This window comes from Rhyacophila brunnea, unplaced genomic scaffold (genome assembly GCF_057557595.1).
Source record: "Rhyacophila brunnea isolate RB1 unplaced genomic scaffold, BYU_Rbru_1.0 scaffold_2, whole genome shotgun sequence".
NCBI classification, from domain to species: domain Eukaryota; kingdom Metazoa; phylum Arthropoda; class Insecta; order Trichoptera; family Rhyacophilidae; genus Rhyacophila; species Rhyacophila brunnea.
The window spans coordinates 19,037,698-19,059,220 of NW_028232859.1; the positions used below are offsets into that span (position 1 = coordinate 19,037,698).

Below are 21,523 nucleotides of genomic sequence, written 5' to 3' on the forward strand. Positions count from 1 at the left end.
TAATGTATAATACTCACATCAAACAATTTACTCCGGGCTCAAAACACCAAATAATAATATAATGTCATTGTTGTGCTCTGTAACTGTTTAATTAGGCAGCCGATAAGATTTCCTCTTTGTATCATCTTTATATTTAATTTAGTAAGTATTCTCTATTTATCTTGACAAGTCACTCGTGTCTTAGTTATTATTCATGCACTTATTCATGTAATAAATAAGATAAAGAAAATTAACTATGAACTAAAAATAAATGTATATGGGAGTAAAAATAGGAACCTATTTATAATCTGAAAAAATATGACAACAGCAAGTAAAACAACTGTTCCCCCAGACGGGGGTTGGGGATATGTTATAGGTGCATCTGTGGTATTAACAATCGTAAGTAAAGCAATTATTTTTATTCGTTTTAATATTTTAATTTATGTACTTGAAATATCAACTAAGAATATAAATACTTCCCTGCTAAAATAAAAAAATATTAACTCTATATTCTGCGGGGCTTTGATCCGGAACTGAACCGAAAACCGGAAAAACCGTTATTTTTGACGGAATGAAAACTGAAACTGTACCGGAAAAAAACGGTTTTTCGATTCGGTACATGTTCAAATACGCGCGTTAATATGATCTTAGCATCATACTTCTTGCTTAAGTTATCGTAGGCGCGTATGTGTCTTACGCATTGGGTCTTGAAAACATAAATTAATCACTCGGAGCTGAACTGAAAACCGTTATTTTTAAGGAACGAACACGGAAAAATCGTTTTTTTTCGGTTCGGCACATGTTCAAATAGACGCGTTAAATCATATCAGGATCATACTCACCATTTCAATTATATTAGGTGTAATACTTTTTAATTCTTGGGTGTAGGAAACATAAATTAATCGCTCGGAACTGAACCAAAAACCGAAAAAACCGTTATTTTTGCGGAACGAAAACCGAAAAAACCAAAAATAACGGTTTCCTATGTTATGCAATTGAATGATAATTACTATTTATAATTTTTTAAACATTAAAATGATCATATTTCTACAGATACATTCATAAAACAATGAAATACACCACGATAAAAAAGATATCAATTAAAATCACTACAATCATCGATATTAATTTCCATAATTTATTAGTTATCTGAACTAATAGCTATTTATAAAAAAAAATTGTAATATTAAAAAGTATTTATGCTACCAAACCAAACGAATCACCTCTTACATAACTAAAACTTAGTCTATATCCAATTCGAGAATGTATATTATAAATTTAACAGCAATCAAAATATATTTTCACATGCAACAAAATGTTGAAGAAATAAATTACACTAAACAATAATAATTATTTCAGAATGAGTGTGGTGGGACGTATTTGCACTGTCTACTGTTCATACAAATAGCTTACAGCTTTGCAGGTTATCTTATTGTTACGAAATGTGTTCATAAGTACAAAACCGTTATCTTGACATCTTGACACTCACTTTAAATAATATACATACTTTTATCAATAACATATTGTATCAGAACTTTTTTTTTACTTATTTATATTTTTCCGCAACTAAAATATTCCACAAATAATATCCCTAAAACTATTTTTCTACAATATTAGGTTTAATATTTTGAAATTTTCTGTTGCTTAAAAAGAGATTCAAATGAAAAACAAGACTCAAAAAGATTTATTTCAAAAACACATGCAATACAAAAATGTTGCAGAACGGTTTTTAGATTATATTTTTTTAAAGCTGTACCTGAGAGCCAAGCTGACATATTATTTCCCATCGTATTATTTGACACTTCAGTAAAACGCAATTCAAAAAAAAATCATGCATATTATTAATGTTAATGTAATTACGGCTTTATTGTTTTTAGAATTTAGGGTTTCTATTGTGAATAGTCTTAAAGTATTATTTGGTCTGATTCTGGTAGATATTATCATAATTTAGATACAAACTCATTCGTGGAAAAATTAAATTTACGGCTCGGATGTACAGAAGTATTTTAAATATTTTAATACGATTTTTGATTTAAGGGCGGACATGCTCAGCGTAAGTAAAAATGGAGCTTTTATTGCATTTTCAAAGCACAACCCTGGACATTCCTTAAACTTTGTAGATAATCTATTTATATAATTTTGAAGCCTTATTATCCTTTATATTTATTTTAAACATTTGATGACTGCATAAAGTATTTGTTTTACATAAAATAGTGTTCTTTAAAGAGATTATCAATGTAAAAAATTATATTGATAATCTCTGTGATTATCTGACAAGAATCATCTGCCAAGAGAAATTTGACAAGAATTAGTCTTTTTATTATTCAAAAAATGGGCAAAATTAACACATTTGAAGATAATTCTAAAAATACTTATTATAAGCTATGTTTTTGACCTTTCAAGTGTGATAAATATTTTACGAATATTGATTGCTTTATAATAATTATTGACCTAAGAATAAGGTAGTGTTTTTTTGAAATATGCCATTTCTTTTGGCATTCCCCAGTGGTTAAGCTACAACATACGGTCGTAGCTATAAATTGAAAAACTAAAACTGAAGTAGGGAGTAAGATTGTGTTAACGTGCGTGTTTGAACATGTACCGTTTAAAAAAAAACTTAAAAAAATCGGTTAGGTACATGTTTAAACACGCGCGTTAACATTATTTTACTCCCTACTTCAATTATAGTTTGTCAATTTATGGCTACGGCCGTATGTTGTAGCTAAACCACTGGAGAATGTCAAAAGAAATGGCGTATTTCAAAAAAACACTACCTTATTCTTAGGTCAATAATTATTATAAAGCAATCATTATTCGTAGGATGTTTATCACACTTGAATGGTCAAAGACATAGCTTATAATGAGTATCTTTAGAATTGTCTTCAAATGTGATAATCTTTCCCATTTTTTGAATAATAAAATGCTTAATTCTTGTCAAATTTGGGATCACAGAGATTATCAATATAATTTTTTATCGTAAATATTTCACTATAATAATGTCAATATAAATTATACTGATGTTTTTATAAATGCGTTTAAAAATTAATAAATGTAAAAAATCTTAACACCACTGCACATTCATGTACTGAAATATGACTATATTCTAAAACATTAGAGCGAGAGGTTTAAAAGAATACTATTGTATGTAATAAAAATACTTTATGCAGTCATCAAATGTTTAAAATAAATATAAAAGATAATAAGGCTTCAAAATTATATAAATAGATTATCTACAACATTTAAGGAATGTCCAGAGGTGTGCTTTGAAAATGCAATAAAATCTCCATTTTCACCTACGCTGAGCATGTCTTCTTTTAAGTTGAGCAGATTATTTTCATTATATACAGAAGTACGTGTGCAATATATTTTTATTGAATCACCATAAGTAAAACGTGAAAAATATCAATAAAAATCCGTATCATTTTTAACTAATAGATATTTTGAATGTATGTTATCAATTCTCTCAGTTTGCGAATAAAAATGGTTCAAAATAGTAGGTATACCTAGTCTAATAGTGACATACCTAATTTAGATAACGTATTCAAAATATTTATAAGCACATATTATATAACAATTAAATCATGTTTTTGGATGTGTTTGTAATAATAATTATATTTTTTTTCAGTTAACTTGTTTTGGTCATACTTCATCTTTTGGTTTAATTTTTAATGATTTTTTCGTTTCAACTAATACAAAAGTTGGAACTATAACCATTGTCCAAGCAGTCACTGCGACAGTGGTTTCATTTACAGGTATTTACAAACTACGTGTATATGTATGAGACTTTCATGGATGTTTGTTATCGTAATAGATTTTTAGGTTTTCATAGTGTGTTCTTCCTTCTTCTTTCCTAGCCGTATGGGGCTCATTCCATAGGCCATTCTCAAGAAACAATCTTATTTCATCTCTCGAGAATGGTCTTTGCAATGAGCTCGAAATATCGAGGGAGGTATAACACGCGGTGAAAACCTAAAAATATATTACGACTACATGGACACATGTATTAATATGGTAAAAAAAACTATATTTAACTTTGATATTTGTTTTTATTTATAATATAATATTATAATTAAATTTAATTAATCTTAATTAAATATGTAACAACACCATTGTATATTCCCACTGAACATAAACGCAAATATTTTTATGCAGGTATGCTTCCAAATATTGTCAAAATAATTTTTATTGTCTTAATTTTAGCATAATAATATGACATAAAATATTTCAAAGTGAACAATATATTATTTTATAAAATGTGTCTAATTTATCTAATATTTTCAGGAATAATCACAAACGTTGCCACCAAAAGATATAGTGTGCGTTGTGTCGCAATATGTGGTGCAATATCATATACTACGGGATGGGTGTTAATAATTTTCATTACGTCGACATATCAAATGTTGTTGACTAATAGTTTACTGCAGGGTTTTGGGGTTGGAATTTTAAACACCACAGTTTTCAGTACTTATAATAGCTATTTCGATAAAAAACGGGTCATGGTGATGAGCATTTGCCAACTAGTGATAGGTTTGGGTGCCATGGTGTATCCCTTATTACTTGCATGGCTTTTGGAGACTTATGGCTTTCGTGGAACTGTGCTAATACAATCTGCTATTGTTGCTAATACGTTTGTCTGCGCCATGTCTTTACATCCAGTCAAATGGCATTTGAAAACAATTGATATTTACACAAAAGTATTACTAGGTAAAAATATATGAATTACATTAACAAACTTTAAAAAAATATTGAAATAATCTAAACTAGCTAAGTTTACATTCTAATTAAATGTCAAATTTTCAGAAAAACTGCCACAACCAAAATCCATCGTCACAAATAAATCAGCAAGTGTCGGAAATTTAACGAATGAAATAGAAAATCAAAAGAACGTTTACCAAATTGTAGACAAATGCAGAAGAAATTCAATACAAAATTCAACAAATTGTACAACCTCTGTTTCAATTTTAAAAGATGCATCTTTGGTACATTTAGAAAGCGACGCATTGGATAAAAAAACTGTCGATAATGGAATTTGGTTGGTTTGAAAAACAACAATATATATATATGAATACTGAAAATTTTGTAGGAACGTTAGATGTAGTAAAATTGAAAAACTAATATGTTTCTGTAAATAATTGTATTTTTTTAATTCCTATTAAAAAATAAATATTTGTCGAGTATGCGATGGCCAAGACGTAACGTTATAATTATTGTAAGTATAATTACCTTATAAATCCTGGGTTTGAATCCCAGGTCTGGAAATTCACATGTTTTTTAATGCCGAAGCATATACCTAATAATATGCTGAGAAAGTAGCTATAGTGAGGCAGCTGAGATCCATATATAATTATTTTAGAGCTAATTACAACATTGAGTACTACTCAGTAATTTCCTTAATTATTTTTTTAAATATATTTTTAGATTTTAACAAAAATGGTAAATATTTCTATAACTATTTGTAATAATATTTTAGGAAACAAATCGTCAGTTTTTTGGATCTAGATCTTTTAAAAGATGTCGTTTTGCTAAACATAATGCTGGGTATTGCAATTGGCATGTTCACTGACTATACATTTTCTCTTTTATTGCCACTATATCTTTATTCAATAGGATTAACAACGGTGAGTTAAATAATTATATACTAATATTATTTAAAAAAATATATATAGAGCTATAAGTAAAATTTAATATCATAGAATCAACATCAACAAACATACCAGATAAATATAATTTATGACCTTTGCTCAAAAATAATTTTACATAACTCCTATATCGTTTTCTTAATAATTAACCAAATAATAAATTCATATTATTATGATATTTTTACAGCCGGATATTGCCAGTTGTATATCTCTAATGGCTACAGCCGATGTACTATCACGAGCTTTTTTGGCTATTCTAAGCAAATTTTATCAATTCAAAAGCAGGGATTTATTTTTTTATCCACTTTTAGCCACATGTATAGCAAGAATAAGTAAGTGATATTATATTATATTCTTTAATATTGCTTTTAAATAATACATTATGTAATATTATACTTAATATCAGTGATATTTTATACATAGTTATCTTATACACAGCGTTTATTTAAAGTATATAAAATTAGAAAGCCTTAACTATTTTTTTTATTTTTTTGCAGTAGCAATCTTATACTTGCCCTACAAGGGCCACATTTGGTTGTCCATAAAACCCGCTAATTTTTTCGTTACACAAAATTATAAACTGTAACGCTCACGTATATATACACAGATGGCCACGTACTGTTGCTCTTTTCAGCTTTAACAACAGTGTGAATATGACCTATTTTTTTTTAAATAAACAATTATTAGAACTACATATTTTTACATAATTACTTTTAAATAATCATTTAAGATACAGTTAGAGAGTTATATTTGAAATAGTATGAATATAAGTATTTTATTTAGGTTGGATAATAAATTGAACATTGTATTGATAGTATGCAATCATATTATTTTATTTTATTTTATTTTATTTCAGTATTTATACAATGCAGACAATATTGGACATTTCTAATATTGTTGGTAATAATAGGATTTTTACGGGGTATTTTAAATATCCCGATGCACCTGGTTTATGCGGAGTATATTCCAGAAAAATTTACGGCTGCCTATGGACTTTCTATTTTTTTCATGGGAAACATTACGATGATTCTATCACCGATAGTAGGTAGGTCTATAAATATAATATGGTACCTATACATCATAATATAGCCCATAAAATGCCATGAGTGAACATGCCAAATTTTGTATGTACTATCAAGCCATAAGCGAGATCTTCGATCTTTAAAGTCGTGTATATGTTCTGTCTGTCCATGCATATTTTAAAACAATACTTAAATCTTATTATAAACATTTTCACAACAAAAACTTGAAAAATGTAATGACTTGTTAAATTTTGAAAATTTTCTTACTGCGTATTTTTTATTTTAAAAATGGTTCATTTAGTGCTAACACCGCAACTGGCGCGTTTGGAGTACTTGGCCATTAGATATAATTAATGTGTTATGTAAATGTGCAATATGCAAGTATGGAAAAGACGAAAATGAATTATTAAGTCATAAGAGTTATTTGGTTCTCGTAAACATAGCAGCGCAATTCAAAAGACCGAGAAGAGTAAAATTAAATTGCAGATGCAATCATACAGCGGCGATGGATTCAGGCTGATGATTTATAAAATGTATTTAGGTCATGAAAATTATTATAAGAACAAAATTTTTGTAGATACATCACAAGAATGCATTTATAGATTTTTTCTGACAGACATTATAACATTAAATTGAATAAATAATAAAATAATAGTATACGTTTTTTTACAGGTTGGATTCAAGACTATACAAATAGCTATGCTGTTGTATTTTACGTTCTTTCTGCCTTGCCATTACTATGTTTAATCCCATGGACTATCGAATATTGGTATTTTAAAAGAAAATCACATCGCTATAGAAATAAATAGTGAAAACTATCATATATGTAGTATGTTTGTTTTATTTCATTATAATAAGTTAAGTATTTTAATTCAATCGAATATTGTAGTAATTTAGAAATAATTAAAGCTGGAAATGTATTGATATGATCGTGATAATATTCATAAAATGTAATATTCATTGTTCAGTCTTGGGGCAATTGAACCATCTAAAGCGACTGGGCTTTGTGCTCTTGGTAGCAGACCTGACGTGGTAAAAATAATTATTGATAAAATCAAATTATAACCTCAGAAATACGTTCAAAATGAGCTCCCCGGAAGATTAAATATTTTTAGGTGAGTAAAAGAGTATTTTCCTGACATTTTTATTTTACATATTAAACTTGCTCATCAAATCGGTTATTTACTTGGAAGTACCTATATTTGTGAAAAAATTTTCTACAATGAGCATTAATAAATCAAACAAAGATCAAAATTAATGGACAACCATAATATCGCATCTATGTTGCGTATTAACACCACAAAATTTGAAGCTAGATTGCAGGATTTAGTTTCAAATAAACAATTCCATAAATCACAATAATGGTGAAAAATGTAATTATTATTTTTTAGTATAAAGAGTATAAAATAATGTTTGTCTTTAATTTAAAAATTGTTTCTTTTGACGAAAAAGTTTTTGAACCCCTGATTTATTATATATTATGATAATGGGATTTAATATTAAAGGAAAAGTTTAAGATGTCCAACCTTTTACAGTAGGTACAAAGTTTTCGTTTGCTAAAACAAACCTAAACTGATAAAGTAACATATTCTAAGGAGAAACATACAATATGTACGCCCAGCGCCTGAGGAACTTTGCACATAATAAGATCGGTTCTGTGCCAATATGGATTTTGATCATATCTTAGATTTTCCAGTTTTTTTTTTACAAGAAAAGTGTATTTACTATTCGCTCAACTTATTAGAAGTAAGCCTAAGATGCACATTGTGATAATACATGTTGGCCATACATTTTAATTACAAATCGTTCAAAAGGAAACTATCATAATATTATTATAAAGTTAATTAAAAAAAAACGGTATGTGTACTTATGTACGCGCGTTAGAAGTTATACTTCTTTGGCGTAACAAAACAAAAACACCACTTGTGATAAACTAGATTCTTTGACTAGCTCTTAATTATCTTGTTAAATTACACACTCAGGAAAAAAGAACGCCGTTGGTTTATTTCTATACACTTTAACTAATATTACTAAATAATATATTGGTTTCTCGTTATTTTTATTTTAAAAGTACCAACTGTCACTGTGACGTTTAATCGTTTGTTTACGTAAGTAATTGCAAATGGCCGACAATAATAAATTCGGTGCCTAGGCAACGGAACAATTCTAAACTATAATATTATACTGTATAATCGTCACGATTGCAGTTCCATACCGTGGCGGAAATATAGTGCGTTCGGCAGATAACCGAACAATCGGTGGCGTGTGCGTCCAATCGAGTGCGTTTTTTTTCGTGTGAAAAAATAAATTATGTGATACATGTCACACGCCAAAAATACACTCTGATATGATTTACCAAACGCGCCAAAAAAGTATCTTCAAAAAAATATGCAATGTAGAGTCGTTGAATTAATATTAATTTTAAAATCTTATTTTTATTACTCCTTATATTATCTTTAAATTGTTACTATGTTAATCATACAAAAATACAAGAAAACTTGCGGAAGTATTTTTAACAATACTATAATGAATTTATAGTCAAACCAGTTGTTTAAATAGGAACATACATAATTATTCATTCGGTTGTCTTTAGTTGAAATTTCACAATTCTTATACAAGTCATTTACAGTAGTTTAGCGTATACCAACTTACGAAATAATATGTTTCTAATATTATGTATAACATTAGTAAGATAATAATAATAATATAATGACACAAGTAAATAAGAAAAATATTCCTCCAGACGGGGGCTGGGGTTATGTTATAAGTGCATCTCTTGTTTTGACAATAATTGTAAGTAAATTTTAATTAAAATTGAAATATTAAAGATACATTCATATTATTTTTATTCAATAGTGCATAATTGTAATGTTTTTGTATTAACTCATGTGTCATCTACAAAATTTATAATTTATTTTAAGTATGAATAAAAGATAATTATTATTTAAATTTTTTTGATTCATAAGTAATCCATGTCTTCATTGTTGATTTATCTGTGAGTGATTTTCTCATTTTGCTTGCTTTCTTTAAGAAACTGTGTTTCTTTCATGCACAATGAAAACTATCCATTAGTTGTTTTATTTTCAAAGATCCTATAAATAACACTCAGTGTTGATTATTACTATTAAAACTTGATAGCATATTATTTATGTGACTTAAAATATAGGTACGACCAATAACCATCTTTACTACATACAAAATTATATGAATTCTTCCCAAATTGTTTTCATTTTTTTTCTTTATTATATATTATCATATCGTTCAATATTTTTTGTCACAATACACACCGAGTATGTGAATGTATTAATAGGTACGTATATACAATTATTTTCAAAATAACAATTTAGGATTTAATACATATATAATGTATAAGTAAATGTCACTAATATAAAAATCAAAAAACTTATAGTGTAATACCGACCTTATTTATCTAGATAATAATTTCTTTTTATCTTAATATAAAACATTGATTGTAAACTTTATTTAAGATTTGCTGTTATGGCTATACAACGTCTTTTGGTTTGATATTCAACGATTTTTTTATTGAAACCAATGCAACAGTTGGAATTATCGCAATTATTCCAGCAGTCACTTCAACAGTCATAGCATTTTCAGGTATGTGGATAAATTATAATGATAATACCAATAGTGTAAGGATTTAATATATTCTAATTTTTTTAATTTAAATTATGTATTTTACTAAAATCTTTGACCGAATAGGGTTCAAGTGCACATCGGGCCAATTCGAGTGCAGTTTCATCTTTGGAGATAATCCCTATTACCTACGTAATTGTGGATGATCTCTAATGTATATTTGAATCCCACTCTGCACGATTTTTATTACAAGTACCTATAATTGTATTATTCTAAGACTTTTGCATATTATATATTCTCAATAAATATGGCTAGATCAATATACCATGTCTATATTAAGTTGTTAATAAAAAATAGATTATTTTAAATAATGGAATCTAATTCAGGATATTTTATTTATATATTATGTTTTAGGAATAATCACAAACATCGCAACAAAAAGATATAGTATAAGAAGTGTCGCAATCTTTGGTGCAATATTATACACAGCAGGATGGGTTGCGACTATTTTCATCACATCAACATACCAAATGTTTGTAACCATCAGCCTTTTGCAAGGATTTGGTATTGGAATTTTAACCACATCCGTTTTCACCACCTTCAACTGCTATTTTGAGAAGAAACGTGTAATGATGATGAGCATATGTCAATCAGCTATAGGATTGGGGGATTTAATATACCCTTTAGCTTTTTCTTGGCTTTTGAGTGTCTATGGCTTTCGAGGGACTCTTACGATACAGGCAGGATTTGTTGCTAATACGATTGTTTGTGCTATATCTCTACTTCCAGTGACATGGCATAATATTGTTGGAACAAAAAAATACGAAGAATATTTAAAAAGCAAGGCAAATTATAACAAAACTATTAACCCAACGATTACTTTGTATTGAATTTGAAAATATTTCATACATATACACACTAGAAAAAATCATTTTGTAGAAAAACTACGACACCAGTCGGGACTTGAACCTGTATCTGCTGGATTCACGCCAGTATGCTTTTCCAATTAAGCTACGGGCATCTTACTAAATAATTACGACGATTTAAAATAGTAGTTGTTTTTATATATTCAAAATATAGAATGTTACATTTTTCAAATATTGTATCTTATTCGTTGAATAAAAGAAATAGTTTATTAGATTACTATGTATTTATTAATGTGTTAATAAAAAATTACAGACGAACCGACAAATATAAAGTCGAACACCATAGATAAATCAACAAGCTTTGGTAATTTAAAGTTCAAAACTGAAAACGAATTTACTCAAAGTTTTAATAAATCGAAAAGATATTCTATGCAGAATCCAACATACTATTTAACTGTCCCAGTATCTGTTATAAAAGCTATATCTTATACAAATTTAATAAATGACAAAATAAATGAAAGAAACGCCGAAAATCGAATTTGGTAAGTATTGTTATTAAATTGAACTAAATTAATAATTCGCCAATTATGCAGAAGTTTTATAATTACATTGTATTTTAGATGTGTTTAAATTAAACTCAATACTTTTAATATTGAATTCTGTTAAGGTGAATAGTCCACCCTACCAGAGGCACCTAGCGGAAAAATATGATACTTAAAATTTGAGACAATTTATTGATAATTTATATTTTTTTAATAAATTGATCAATTTTTTATTATCTAAACATAAAAAGCAAATATATTTTATTTATAGTCTCTCTAAGTAAAACATAATTACAAGACATTGCGATATAAATAAAAAGGATTTTAAGTAATAAAAATTTATATTTTTATGAAAATCGATGTTGTTTAAAATAAATATAAAATATATTAAAACTATGACTTAGTCAAAAATCTCTTCATGACACTATATTAAAATTTAATAATGGATTTGACCATAAAATAATATGTAAGAATAAGATGGGATCTTTTAACAAATTCACATTACCTATTTATTTTTTTAATTGTAAGCTTGTCTTTCACTTAAAATAAAAAAAAAATTCTTTTCAATGTAAGTACTTACATATTTTTTTTATTAATTAATATAGTTTAAATTCTAAATTCTAAATTTTCAAGCTTCGTATTGTTCCGCTAGGTGCCTCTGGTAGGTAGAGGATTCGCTTTAATACATTCACTGCTGACCAGTTAATTACGTTTTAATTACCACATTTAAATATAATGTTAATTATATCTAATGGCCAACTACTTCAAACGCGCCAGACGCGGTGTTAGCATTTAATGATATTTGATTAAGAAGTCGTGGGTCTTGGGTTCGAATCTCGGCTCCGACAAATTCAAATGGATACAAATTCACGGACCTAATGGGTTGAGCAAGTGACTGATATAAAAAAATGTCAAATTTCACGAGGTCTCAGAAAGAAAAAAACCCACATTGTACCTATCTTTCAGATTTATTAATTTTACTGAAAAACTGTTGTTATATTCAAATTTATTATTATTCGTATTCAAATTTTAAAATAAACCAAAAATAACATAAGTCATAATATAATGGTTTTAATTTTTATTTTAGGAATAAAATCGTTAAATTTTTGGATTTGGATTTATTAAACGATTTTGTTTTGCTGAATATAATGACAGGAATCGCTGTTGGCATATATACTGACTTTACATTTTCGCTTTTGTTGCCACTTTATCTTTACACGTTAGGATTTTCAACTGTAAGTTAATAATTTATGAATCATTTTCCATATGATATAATATATTTTTTTAATTTAACCGAAATGAACAAAAATAATTACAAGATAAAAAGAACTTTAATATACTTACCACGTTTTTAAATTTTCTGTTGAATCATATAAACTTGACAATTCTATGTATTAATAAATACTTGATAGAAATACTGAATAAATATAGAATACTGAAATGTTATTTTGACATTTCATATAGATTTCCATAGTAACGCACGTATATATTAATAATTTAGTTGCTAGGACTGGACACACAAGAAAAAAAATTGTACTGGACAAACAAAAATACGAGCTAATAAAAACGTGGTAATAACGATTCAAAACCCTTTAAAATCTATACACATATGATAATACTCATTCCATGACTTTTTATTTACTTGTATGTGTCAATACAATTTATATTTATTATTAAAACGCAAACTTATATTATTTTCGTAATAAATCAAAATATCTCATTATATTTTCAGACAGATGTTGCCTATTGCCTATCCTTAATGGCGACAGCTGATGTGCTGTCAAGAGGATTTTTAGCCATTATCAGCAAATTCTATCAATTCAACAGTAGAGATTTATTTTTCTACTCACTATTATCAACGTGCATAGCAAAAATATGTAAGAACAATATTATAATATTAACAAAATATTACAATACCTACATTATATTGTATTAATATTAACCTTATGCTTATTGTAAATACCTAAGTACGTATGCTTTAAGTACATATTTTCATGTATTGCTACTTTAATTTGTTTACATAATTGAAGACATAATATTTCTATCAGTTGTTTTCACAAGTTTGGACACATGTATCAATTAAATACTTCACGAAGCTCATTATGTGAGCAAAATTCATTGTGTAATGATGCCTGCCATATTACACGTATATTTGAGGCAATTTCGTTGGGCAGGTCATTACTTAAGGGTGTAAAACACGTAACCACCTAAAATACAACTTTTTGATAGATCAGAAAGGGAAAACTAGAGTGATTATATGATTGACTTGTGTAAAAAGAACTACAGTATCCTTGCGGCAATAGAATATAGTGGACATATTTTCTGAAGGCGGTCAAAATCCATATTAGGTTGTAGTACTGAGTATGAATGAATTTGTGCAAAACACGTGTCGTAAAATATTTCTTGTGTAGGTGACTGTACTGAGGTACTGTAGTGATTTTAATTTAAAAAAAAACCTATGTAGGTATGTGTTTTATTGCGGATAAATAATTCATAATTATATCAAACTTCTTAAATAAATTCATCCGGATTGTTCGAAATTGTTCTTTTTGCCGAATCATTATCATTTACACGGTGTATGACCAAGCCTGCATTATCCACTAATCTTAATTAAGTGAATTGTGTTATATTATAAGAAATAAAAGACATGCATTCACCTCTAATTATTGTATCCCTGATTGATCCATAAATATGGCAGAAAATTTATCTTTCAAAAAGATAATGTCAACGATTACTAAGCACAGATGGACATAAAAAATCGTTTACGAAACCTCTCCAATTCTACATCAGACTATAGAGGCAATAAAAAAAGATGGATACTGACTTTACAAGTGGATAAATGTCTTGCAAAGCATGCTTTTAGTTTGGCGATAATGTATGCGGAACATAAAATATATTAATAGAATAAATTATTGTCGCTGTAGTCGCATGTAGAAGACTTCTAGTGACGTACCTATTATGGTGGCAACGCGTACTATAGGCGTGTTTAAATAATGTATTGGCTCTCTTTTTAGATGCAACTCCCTTTATTCTTCGCAATAAACTAAAAGTATATTAATAATAATTCGAACATCACTCGTTTTACATATTTTAATTATAAAAAGCTTTAAATTACGTAAATTGGCAGATCCGTACACCACGGGAGCCTAAAATTAAATAATAAATTTGAAGGCATTCCTCATTTGATTACTATTATTCTTGTTTGACAGTTAATGGTATTGATTCATACGTTGACATTACAAATATTATACATTGCATTTATATGTATACTATTATATTAGTACCTAGTACTTACATATTGTTATGTTATTATAATACATAGTTTCCGGTGTAATTATTTATTTTTCTTTTATTCTAGTATTTATACAATGCACTCAATATTGGACATTCCTAGTAATTTTGGTAAGCATCGGATTTTTACGAGGTATTTTAAATATCCCCGTGCATCTAGTCTACGCAGAATATATTCCAGAAAAATTTACAGCTGCTTATGGACTCTCAGTATTTTTCATGGGAAACATCGCAACTATTCTATCACCCATTATTGGTATTTATAAACTCTATATAACCTTGTTATATTTTAATATTTGGTCAGTACCAAATTCATAGATTAGAAAAATATACTAAAGGCGTCGCACAAAAAAAGTAAAATAATAATTAAACATTAATATTCTTTGCAGGTTGGATTCAAGACTTTTCTAACAGTTTTGTTGTTGTTTTTTATACTCTAACTGCTTTACCATTATTATGTTTAATTCCATGGACTATTGAAAGTTGGTATTTTAAAATTAAATCACAGCGTATCTAATATGTAGTAAAATATAAAAAAAAAATATTAATTGTAATAATATGTTATTATACCAATATATTATGTACCTCCTTTAAATACAATATAAGATAATAAAAATATTTACAAAACTTGTTAAATACTCGTATAAGCAAAAAAGGTTTAATATTATGACTCACGTACATCCTTGACGTTGGAAAGTTTAATGGGACTAGTCGAAATCTTACCTGAAAATAAAAAAATATATTTTAAATATTTATAATCATTAATATAAAATTTTCAATATTCATTATGAGTTGCAATGGATTACTTTTGAATAATAAAAACTATGGTTTTAGTGTATATATTATTAATCTAAATAATAATAAATAATAATTGATGAAGCACGGAGGAATTATCTTAATATTACTGCATTTTATGCGTACGAATAACAAATCTGACATCTCCATCTAGGAAGTTTGAATAATGAAAGTAGAATTAAATACAATTCCTTTTAGTCGGGAAAACTACCATTTTCCACAAGTGGAAAATTTCCCTGATAGTTCTGAGTATAGTGCCATCTAGTAACATCAATTCAAAGCAATGCAAAGTAGAAAACTTCGCATTCCCTCTTTTCCATAAAATATAATATATATTGAACATTTAATCAATCAAATATTTTGCCATATATACTATAGTTTTTAAGTAATCTTTCAATTCAATCATTTTTTATAAACGTAAGTTTTTTAAGTATTGTAACAAGTTTTTATAAATGGGTGCGGTGAACTGGATCTAGACTCTTATAAACTAGGGATTGGAATACCAGGATTACGGGATAAATATTTTTTTATCCTAGGATTAGACAATAACAAGTACGATATTTTTCCAAAATATATTTTAGTGTCAGGCAAAATATATTATATTTTTTCTATAAATCTCAAAAATGTGTCATAATAATTCACCATATTATTATTTCCTATACTATTTTTTTATTCAACCAATAATTCATAAATTTTGAGAATGTAACATTTTTTATCGAACATACCTAATTTTAAAATACCTCAGATATAGTATTTATATTGTATATCTACCTCATGGTAAAAATCTATTTGAAAAAAATATGAAGCCCAGCGGGACTCGATCCCGCATGCACTGGATTTGCGCCAATGTATTTACCAATTGACCCATGTGCGTCAAATTATTAGCAAGTGCAAGTAAACTACAACAAAATTTTTGAGAGAACATGAGTAATTAAGATAATTAATACTTTGATTACAAACATAAAAGCCGTCTGCCAAAATTAACACATTTTATGAAACACTTCATAAATGTGAAAGCTGCTATATAATTTCGTCGTAATTTGACACGTTTCACATTTTTCAAGTAGGTATAATATATCTGAGATGTTTTCAAAGTATGTATATTATTTTCGATTATAAATTGCAAGATTAATTTTTTGAAATTTTATATTTATAATCTAATATATTTCATCAACTTCACACCAGTTGAGGCCAATGTGCTTTTCCAATTGCATACAACAACTTTTATCAAATTTCGTTAATATTGGCAATAGGCTTTTACTGTTTGAAACAAGGTATCAAAACTAAGTACGTATCTACATAATTTGATTCCTAGCCGTCGTCAGGATCTATCAAAATTTTAGTCTTAACGTACTTGCACTTGCTTATAAATTCATAGGTAAACTAATATTTAAATAATATATAATTTTAAGATTTTTTTAATTTAATTTTTTTATAAGTTGAATAAAAAAAATTATAACCGATAACTGTATAATATTATATTAATAATATTTTACATTATTTTGTCGTTAATTATGTATTTACTAATTGTTTCAATCGATTGTACTACTTCTGCAAAATATATCTTTAAATATTACATTGTTTCATTCAGATACAACTTGACGGGCTTCTAAGTAGAGAAAACATTGACACATTTTCTTTTCCATCTACTTACTACTAGCATAACGACAAATTGTACTATTCATAAACGACTTTGTTGAGCTTTAGAATTGCATCATAAAAAACGGCATTATCGCTGTGCTCAAACATTCTGCGATACGAATGTTATACTTTTATCATGCTGAGTTGTATGTTTACGATTTTGTGAATAAGACATGTAACGCGACAAGTGAGTCGACCCCGTAAGACTTTTACATGATTACGTACATTATATTATATTCATTCTAAATCATATATTCGTATCTTTAGAGAGAATTAATAATCTTTATTCGAAATTCCTCACGAATATTATATGTACTAGGATATAATATATTTTAACTACTCGTAAATAAAAACTTTATATGCACACATGTATCAACTATCAACTACGAGGTACTAACTTGGTATTCGCGCACACATTTTCGTACAAATACTGTTATGATAATATTATAAGCACGTTGACTTATGCTATATGTTAAGTAGGTACATATTATTTGATAACATCATTCTTCTTATTTTTTGTCGATATCTTATGACATGACTGAGGATCATGAATCGAATGATAAGGCCATCTTTGCCTTATTATTTGCTACCCAGAACAGTTCAGTTAGTGGTTGATCCTTCCCTATTCATTTGAGAACTTCAACATTATTGTCACCGAGTCAGTCCAAGGAGTTTGGGGAAAATCTTGAATGTTTTTCAACTCTCCGTGACATCTTTTGGTTTAGCGTGCATTCTTTCATACCATAAAAAAACAATTGAGAGAACATAACAACGAACCATATGCAGTCTCATACCTTTGTTAAGATCTTGATTGCTAAGGCCTTTCTTGAGATTTAAATTCTAGTTTTTATTGACTGAGACTGGTCCCATTTCTCATTGACCCAGGTTCGCTGTGAATATTATAATATATGTTATTCATTGATTGACACTCCACTAAAATGTGTCCAACTTATAGGAGAATATAAGCGTGGGGTTTGAAAGTCACGATCTATCAATGACCAATTGTGTAATGTACGATATTATATACTATAATAATATCATTCATTTGAAATTGATTCTTGCCACTTATACTCAGGTAGACAAATCACAAAATAAACTGCGTTCCTCGTATTATGTACACTGAACCCCTCTCCGTACCCAGTCTAGCACAGTTAAAGTAGCAGTAGATTGCGATTTTTATTCGTCATAATTATTATTGTAAACTCGACTGTACAAAGGCACAATAAAAAATAAGACAAACTCGCCTCGTGCCAGAGTAATGGCATCATTGATCAAGTTTACAGTACGAGTCCCTCGCAAACAACGAAAGCAAGCAAGTACGGCAGGCGAGTCGGGTTAGAAGGACACAGGTCAAGTGGTTGGCTAAGTAAAGCATACAATACATTTAGCCGAAGAAAAGGAAGAGTGGACTAAGTGAGCTGCGTGTGACAAGAAGACGAATCAAGATTCCAGCGAAAATATAATCAGCCTGAGAGAATTCATAATACAATGAGATATAATATTATATTTACTGTAATTATTTCATTACAAATTATCGTTATATCATCTTCAGCCGGGGACGATCTACTGCTGGATAAAGGCCTCTCCTAGCACATTCCACTTTTCCTTAATTCTTCGCTGCCACGTACATCCACCGAACTTTATGATTTCGTTTATCCACCGGAGAGCGTCCTTGTGGTCATTTAGTGCGACTGTTTGATAAAACTTGTCCACCAGTTGTACACGGGCCGAGCAACATTCCAGCCCAATGTAACTTTTCCACACATAAGTCTTAGTATTGGTCAACAACATTAAATGATGAATTCTTGAAAATTATTTTTTTGTCCATTTATATATTTCGGTATTTCACAAGCAGTGTGCGTATCGGGATGTTCACTTAAGCTCATAAATGTTCAGTATTTTTTTTATCTTAGGTATTTTTTTACTTAAGTTTATTAACACCTTATAACTCTTATAAGTGAAATGAGACAAGGTGTATTAATATTTTATTATCAGGTGCATCAACAGTCATCGAGTTAAAATAGATGCATATTGTTTTTAAATATGTGTTTAATGTGGATGCCCAGTCTACAAGAGCTATCTAAAAGCAGAATACGTAGCGTACAGTTAATTATTGATAAATTGTATTTTAAAACGTACCTCTCCAAAAACATAAAAATATAAGTATATTAATTTTGTTTAATCAAATATAAACTTACAATATTGTAAAAAAAGGGTTTCATTTTATTATTACATATTATTTTCGGATTATTTTATCATCATGAAAATTTAAAGAGATTTTTGAATACTTCATAGTAATATTGTATTTTATGTATAATTAAAATAAAAATTGCTTATTCTAAAATATTAAAAATGTGTATTAGGTACATGAAATCTTTTTTATCTATATCGAATCTAGTTTGGGTTTGGCCATAATATTAAAGCTCGAAAGTCGAAAATATTCCCTTTAGAGACAAATAATGAGTTTGGTCTTATTCCATCTGTATCGGTCCATTTGTCTCCGATCTAAAAATCTCTTTAGATAAAATATGTGTTTCTAATTATAACATAACCACGATATGAATTAACAGGAAGCAGAGTTTTTGATCAACTATATTGAAGAACAACTGAAATCAAAGTGAAGCGTGTGGTGAAGGAGTGTTACGATTAAATATAACTCCAAGCCATTTCACATTGCAATTCATTTTTAGATTTACTTTTAAGGATATTAAAATAAAAATTACAAGATAAAATGAATTTTCTGTTGAATTATTATGCTCAATATGCTCAAACTTGTACTCGATATGAAGTAAATAAAAAACAAACAAACATATATAGAATACTGAAATGTCATTTTGATTTCCATAGTAACGCACGTATATATTAATAATTTAGTTGCTAGGACCACCCACTTAGCAGCCAATAATAGTGGATTGGATTACGGATTTCTTCCGAAATAACTTTTCATACAAAACAGAATTAACTGAAAATGAATTCAGTTCTACTTAAAGATGGCTAAAAGTATTAAAATATCTAGCTAGTCGGGAAGTTAGTTAAGAATCGATTGCAAGATTTGTACTGTTTAAACAACCACCAGACAAATAAGAATACGAGCTAACAAAAACGTTGTAAAAATAGTCTTTCCTTAAATACCAAATAAGTTTTTTATAGAATTAAACATCATTATTTAAAATATTTAAATGAATACTCAACAATATACATTTCATACGTATTACATAAAGTATATAGTAAAATGTCGATAAAGGTCGACATACTGTTTATTTTGCATTATTCAATGCTTATGGGTAACGGAATTATACATTTTTCAATAGCTATTAATCGATTCCACCAGGTGAAAAGCATTCTAGAGTTGTTTTCGAGTCATGTAATATAGAAATTTAATATGAATGCATTTAGTTTTACATACTTACATAACTTGAAAATACCTCATATATATAACCACTAGAAAAAAATCCCACGGGATTTAAACCACTGGAATCGCGTCAATGTGCTTTAACCAATCGGGCAACCTACTTAATTACGACAATATTTACTAGTTGGTCTAACAAAATTATTATCAAATTGAGCTATTTTTGACCGGTTTTTAGTTTTATTCCAGTGGTATTGCAACTAAATACTATTTATAGTTGTTTATAATAGAAATGGCTGCAACTTTATTTATATTGTATCATATTATAATATATTTACCGAAAAGAAGTCTATGTTAGTTTATCATACATATTGGAGTGATTGTAATCAAAACTTTAGATTGAACAACTTGACAGACAGTAATAAAAACTTCACAAACTCGGGGAACTTTTTAAGTGTCTGGTCATAAACTAGATGGCGTTTGTTATGATATAGTTTAAACTTCATAACGAACCAAGAGTCAATTAATTTATCAATCTTTTGTCAGCCAGTTTAAGACTCTAATTGGTATCTCTTAAGACGACGTCATAGCAATTACGTAAAGTGTCTTTGATAAACAGAAAGAGCGACACGCCCGCCATGGTGTTCACAAAGCAAACTAGTAATAAAAAACTTAAGACACTACTAGTTGCAATTTGATTACATTGTCTAACCAACCATCCACAACATCACTGACTGTCTGGCTTTCAGACTTAATAACTGAGTTCTAAATCCATTTTAAATTCAAAAGAATGAAATAAAACTGT

The 21,523-nt window shown here is 28.2% G+C and overlaps 2 protein-coding genes across 2 annotated transcripts; both read left to right on the plus strand.

Annotated features, from left to right (window-relative positions):
* Positions 1 to 183: 183 nt before the first annotated feature.
* LOC147072001 (monocarboxylate transporter 9-like) lies at positions 184 to 7,551 on the plus strand. Its single transcript, XM_085947345.1, has 8 exons — positions 184 to 378; positions 3,605 to 3,731; positions 4,261 to 4,683; positions 4,780 to 5,011; positions 5,450 to 5,597; positions 5,806 to 5,950; positions 6,475 to 6,663; positions 7,313 to 7,551. The coding sequence occupies exons 1-8, from the start codon at positions 298 to 300 to the stop codon at positions 7,447 to 7,449; spliced, it is 1,482 nt and encodes a 493-aa protein (XP_085803471.1). The 5' UTR covers positions 184 to 297; the 3' UTR covers positions 7,450 to 7,551.
* A 2,595-nt stretch (positions 7,552 to 10,146) lies between these two features.
* On the plus strand, positions 10,147 to 15,513 carry LOC147072002 (monocarboxylate transporter 9-like). The gene is made up of 7 exons (XM_085946532.1): positions 10,147 to 10,255; positions 10,649 to 11,117; positions 11,406 to 11,642; positions 12,730 to 12,877; positions 13,375 to 13,519; positions 15,001 to 15,189; positions 15,323 to 15,513. The coding sequence occupies exons 2-7, from the start codon at positions 10,765 to 10,767 to the stop codon at positions 15,448 to 15,450; spliced, it is 1,200 nt and encodes a 399-aa protein (XP_085802658.1). The 5' UTR covers positions 10,147 to 10,255; positions 10,649 to 10,764; the 3' UTR covers positions 15,451 to 15,513.
* The last annotated feature ends 6,010 nt before the right edge of the window (positions 15,514 to 21,523 follow it).

Excerpts from the sequence above, each read along its gene's own strand:
- LOC147072002 (XM_085946532.1), top strand. The coding sequence starts at position 10,765 with ATGTTTGTAACCATCAGCCTTTTGCAAGGATTTGGTATTGGAATTTTA. Across the intron at positions 12,878-13,374 it reads ACACGTTAGGATTTTCAACT|ACAGATGTTGCCTATTGCCT; the intron begins GTAAGTTAATAA and ends TTATATTTTCAG. Across the intron at positions 13,520-15,000 it reads AACGTGCATAGCAAAAATAT|TATTTATACAATGCACTCAA; the intron begins GTAAGAACAATA and ends CTTTTATTCTAG.
- LOC147072001 (XM_085947345.1), top strand. The coding sequence starts at position 298 with ATGACAACAGCAAGTAAAACAACTGTTCCCCCAGACGGGGGTTGGGGA. Across the intron at positions 4,684-4,779 it reads TTACACAAAAGTATTACTAG|AAAAACTGCCACAACCAAAA; the intron begins GTAAAAATATAT and ends TCAAATTTTCAG. Across the intron at positions 5,598-5,805 it reads ATTCAATAGGATTAACAACG|CCGGATATTGCCAGTTGTAT; the intron begins GTGAGTTAAATA and ends ATATTTTTACAG.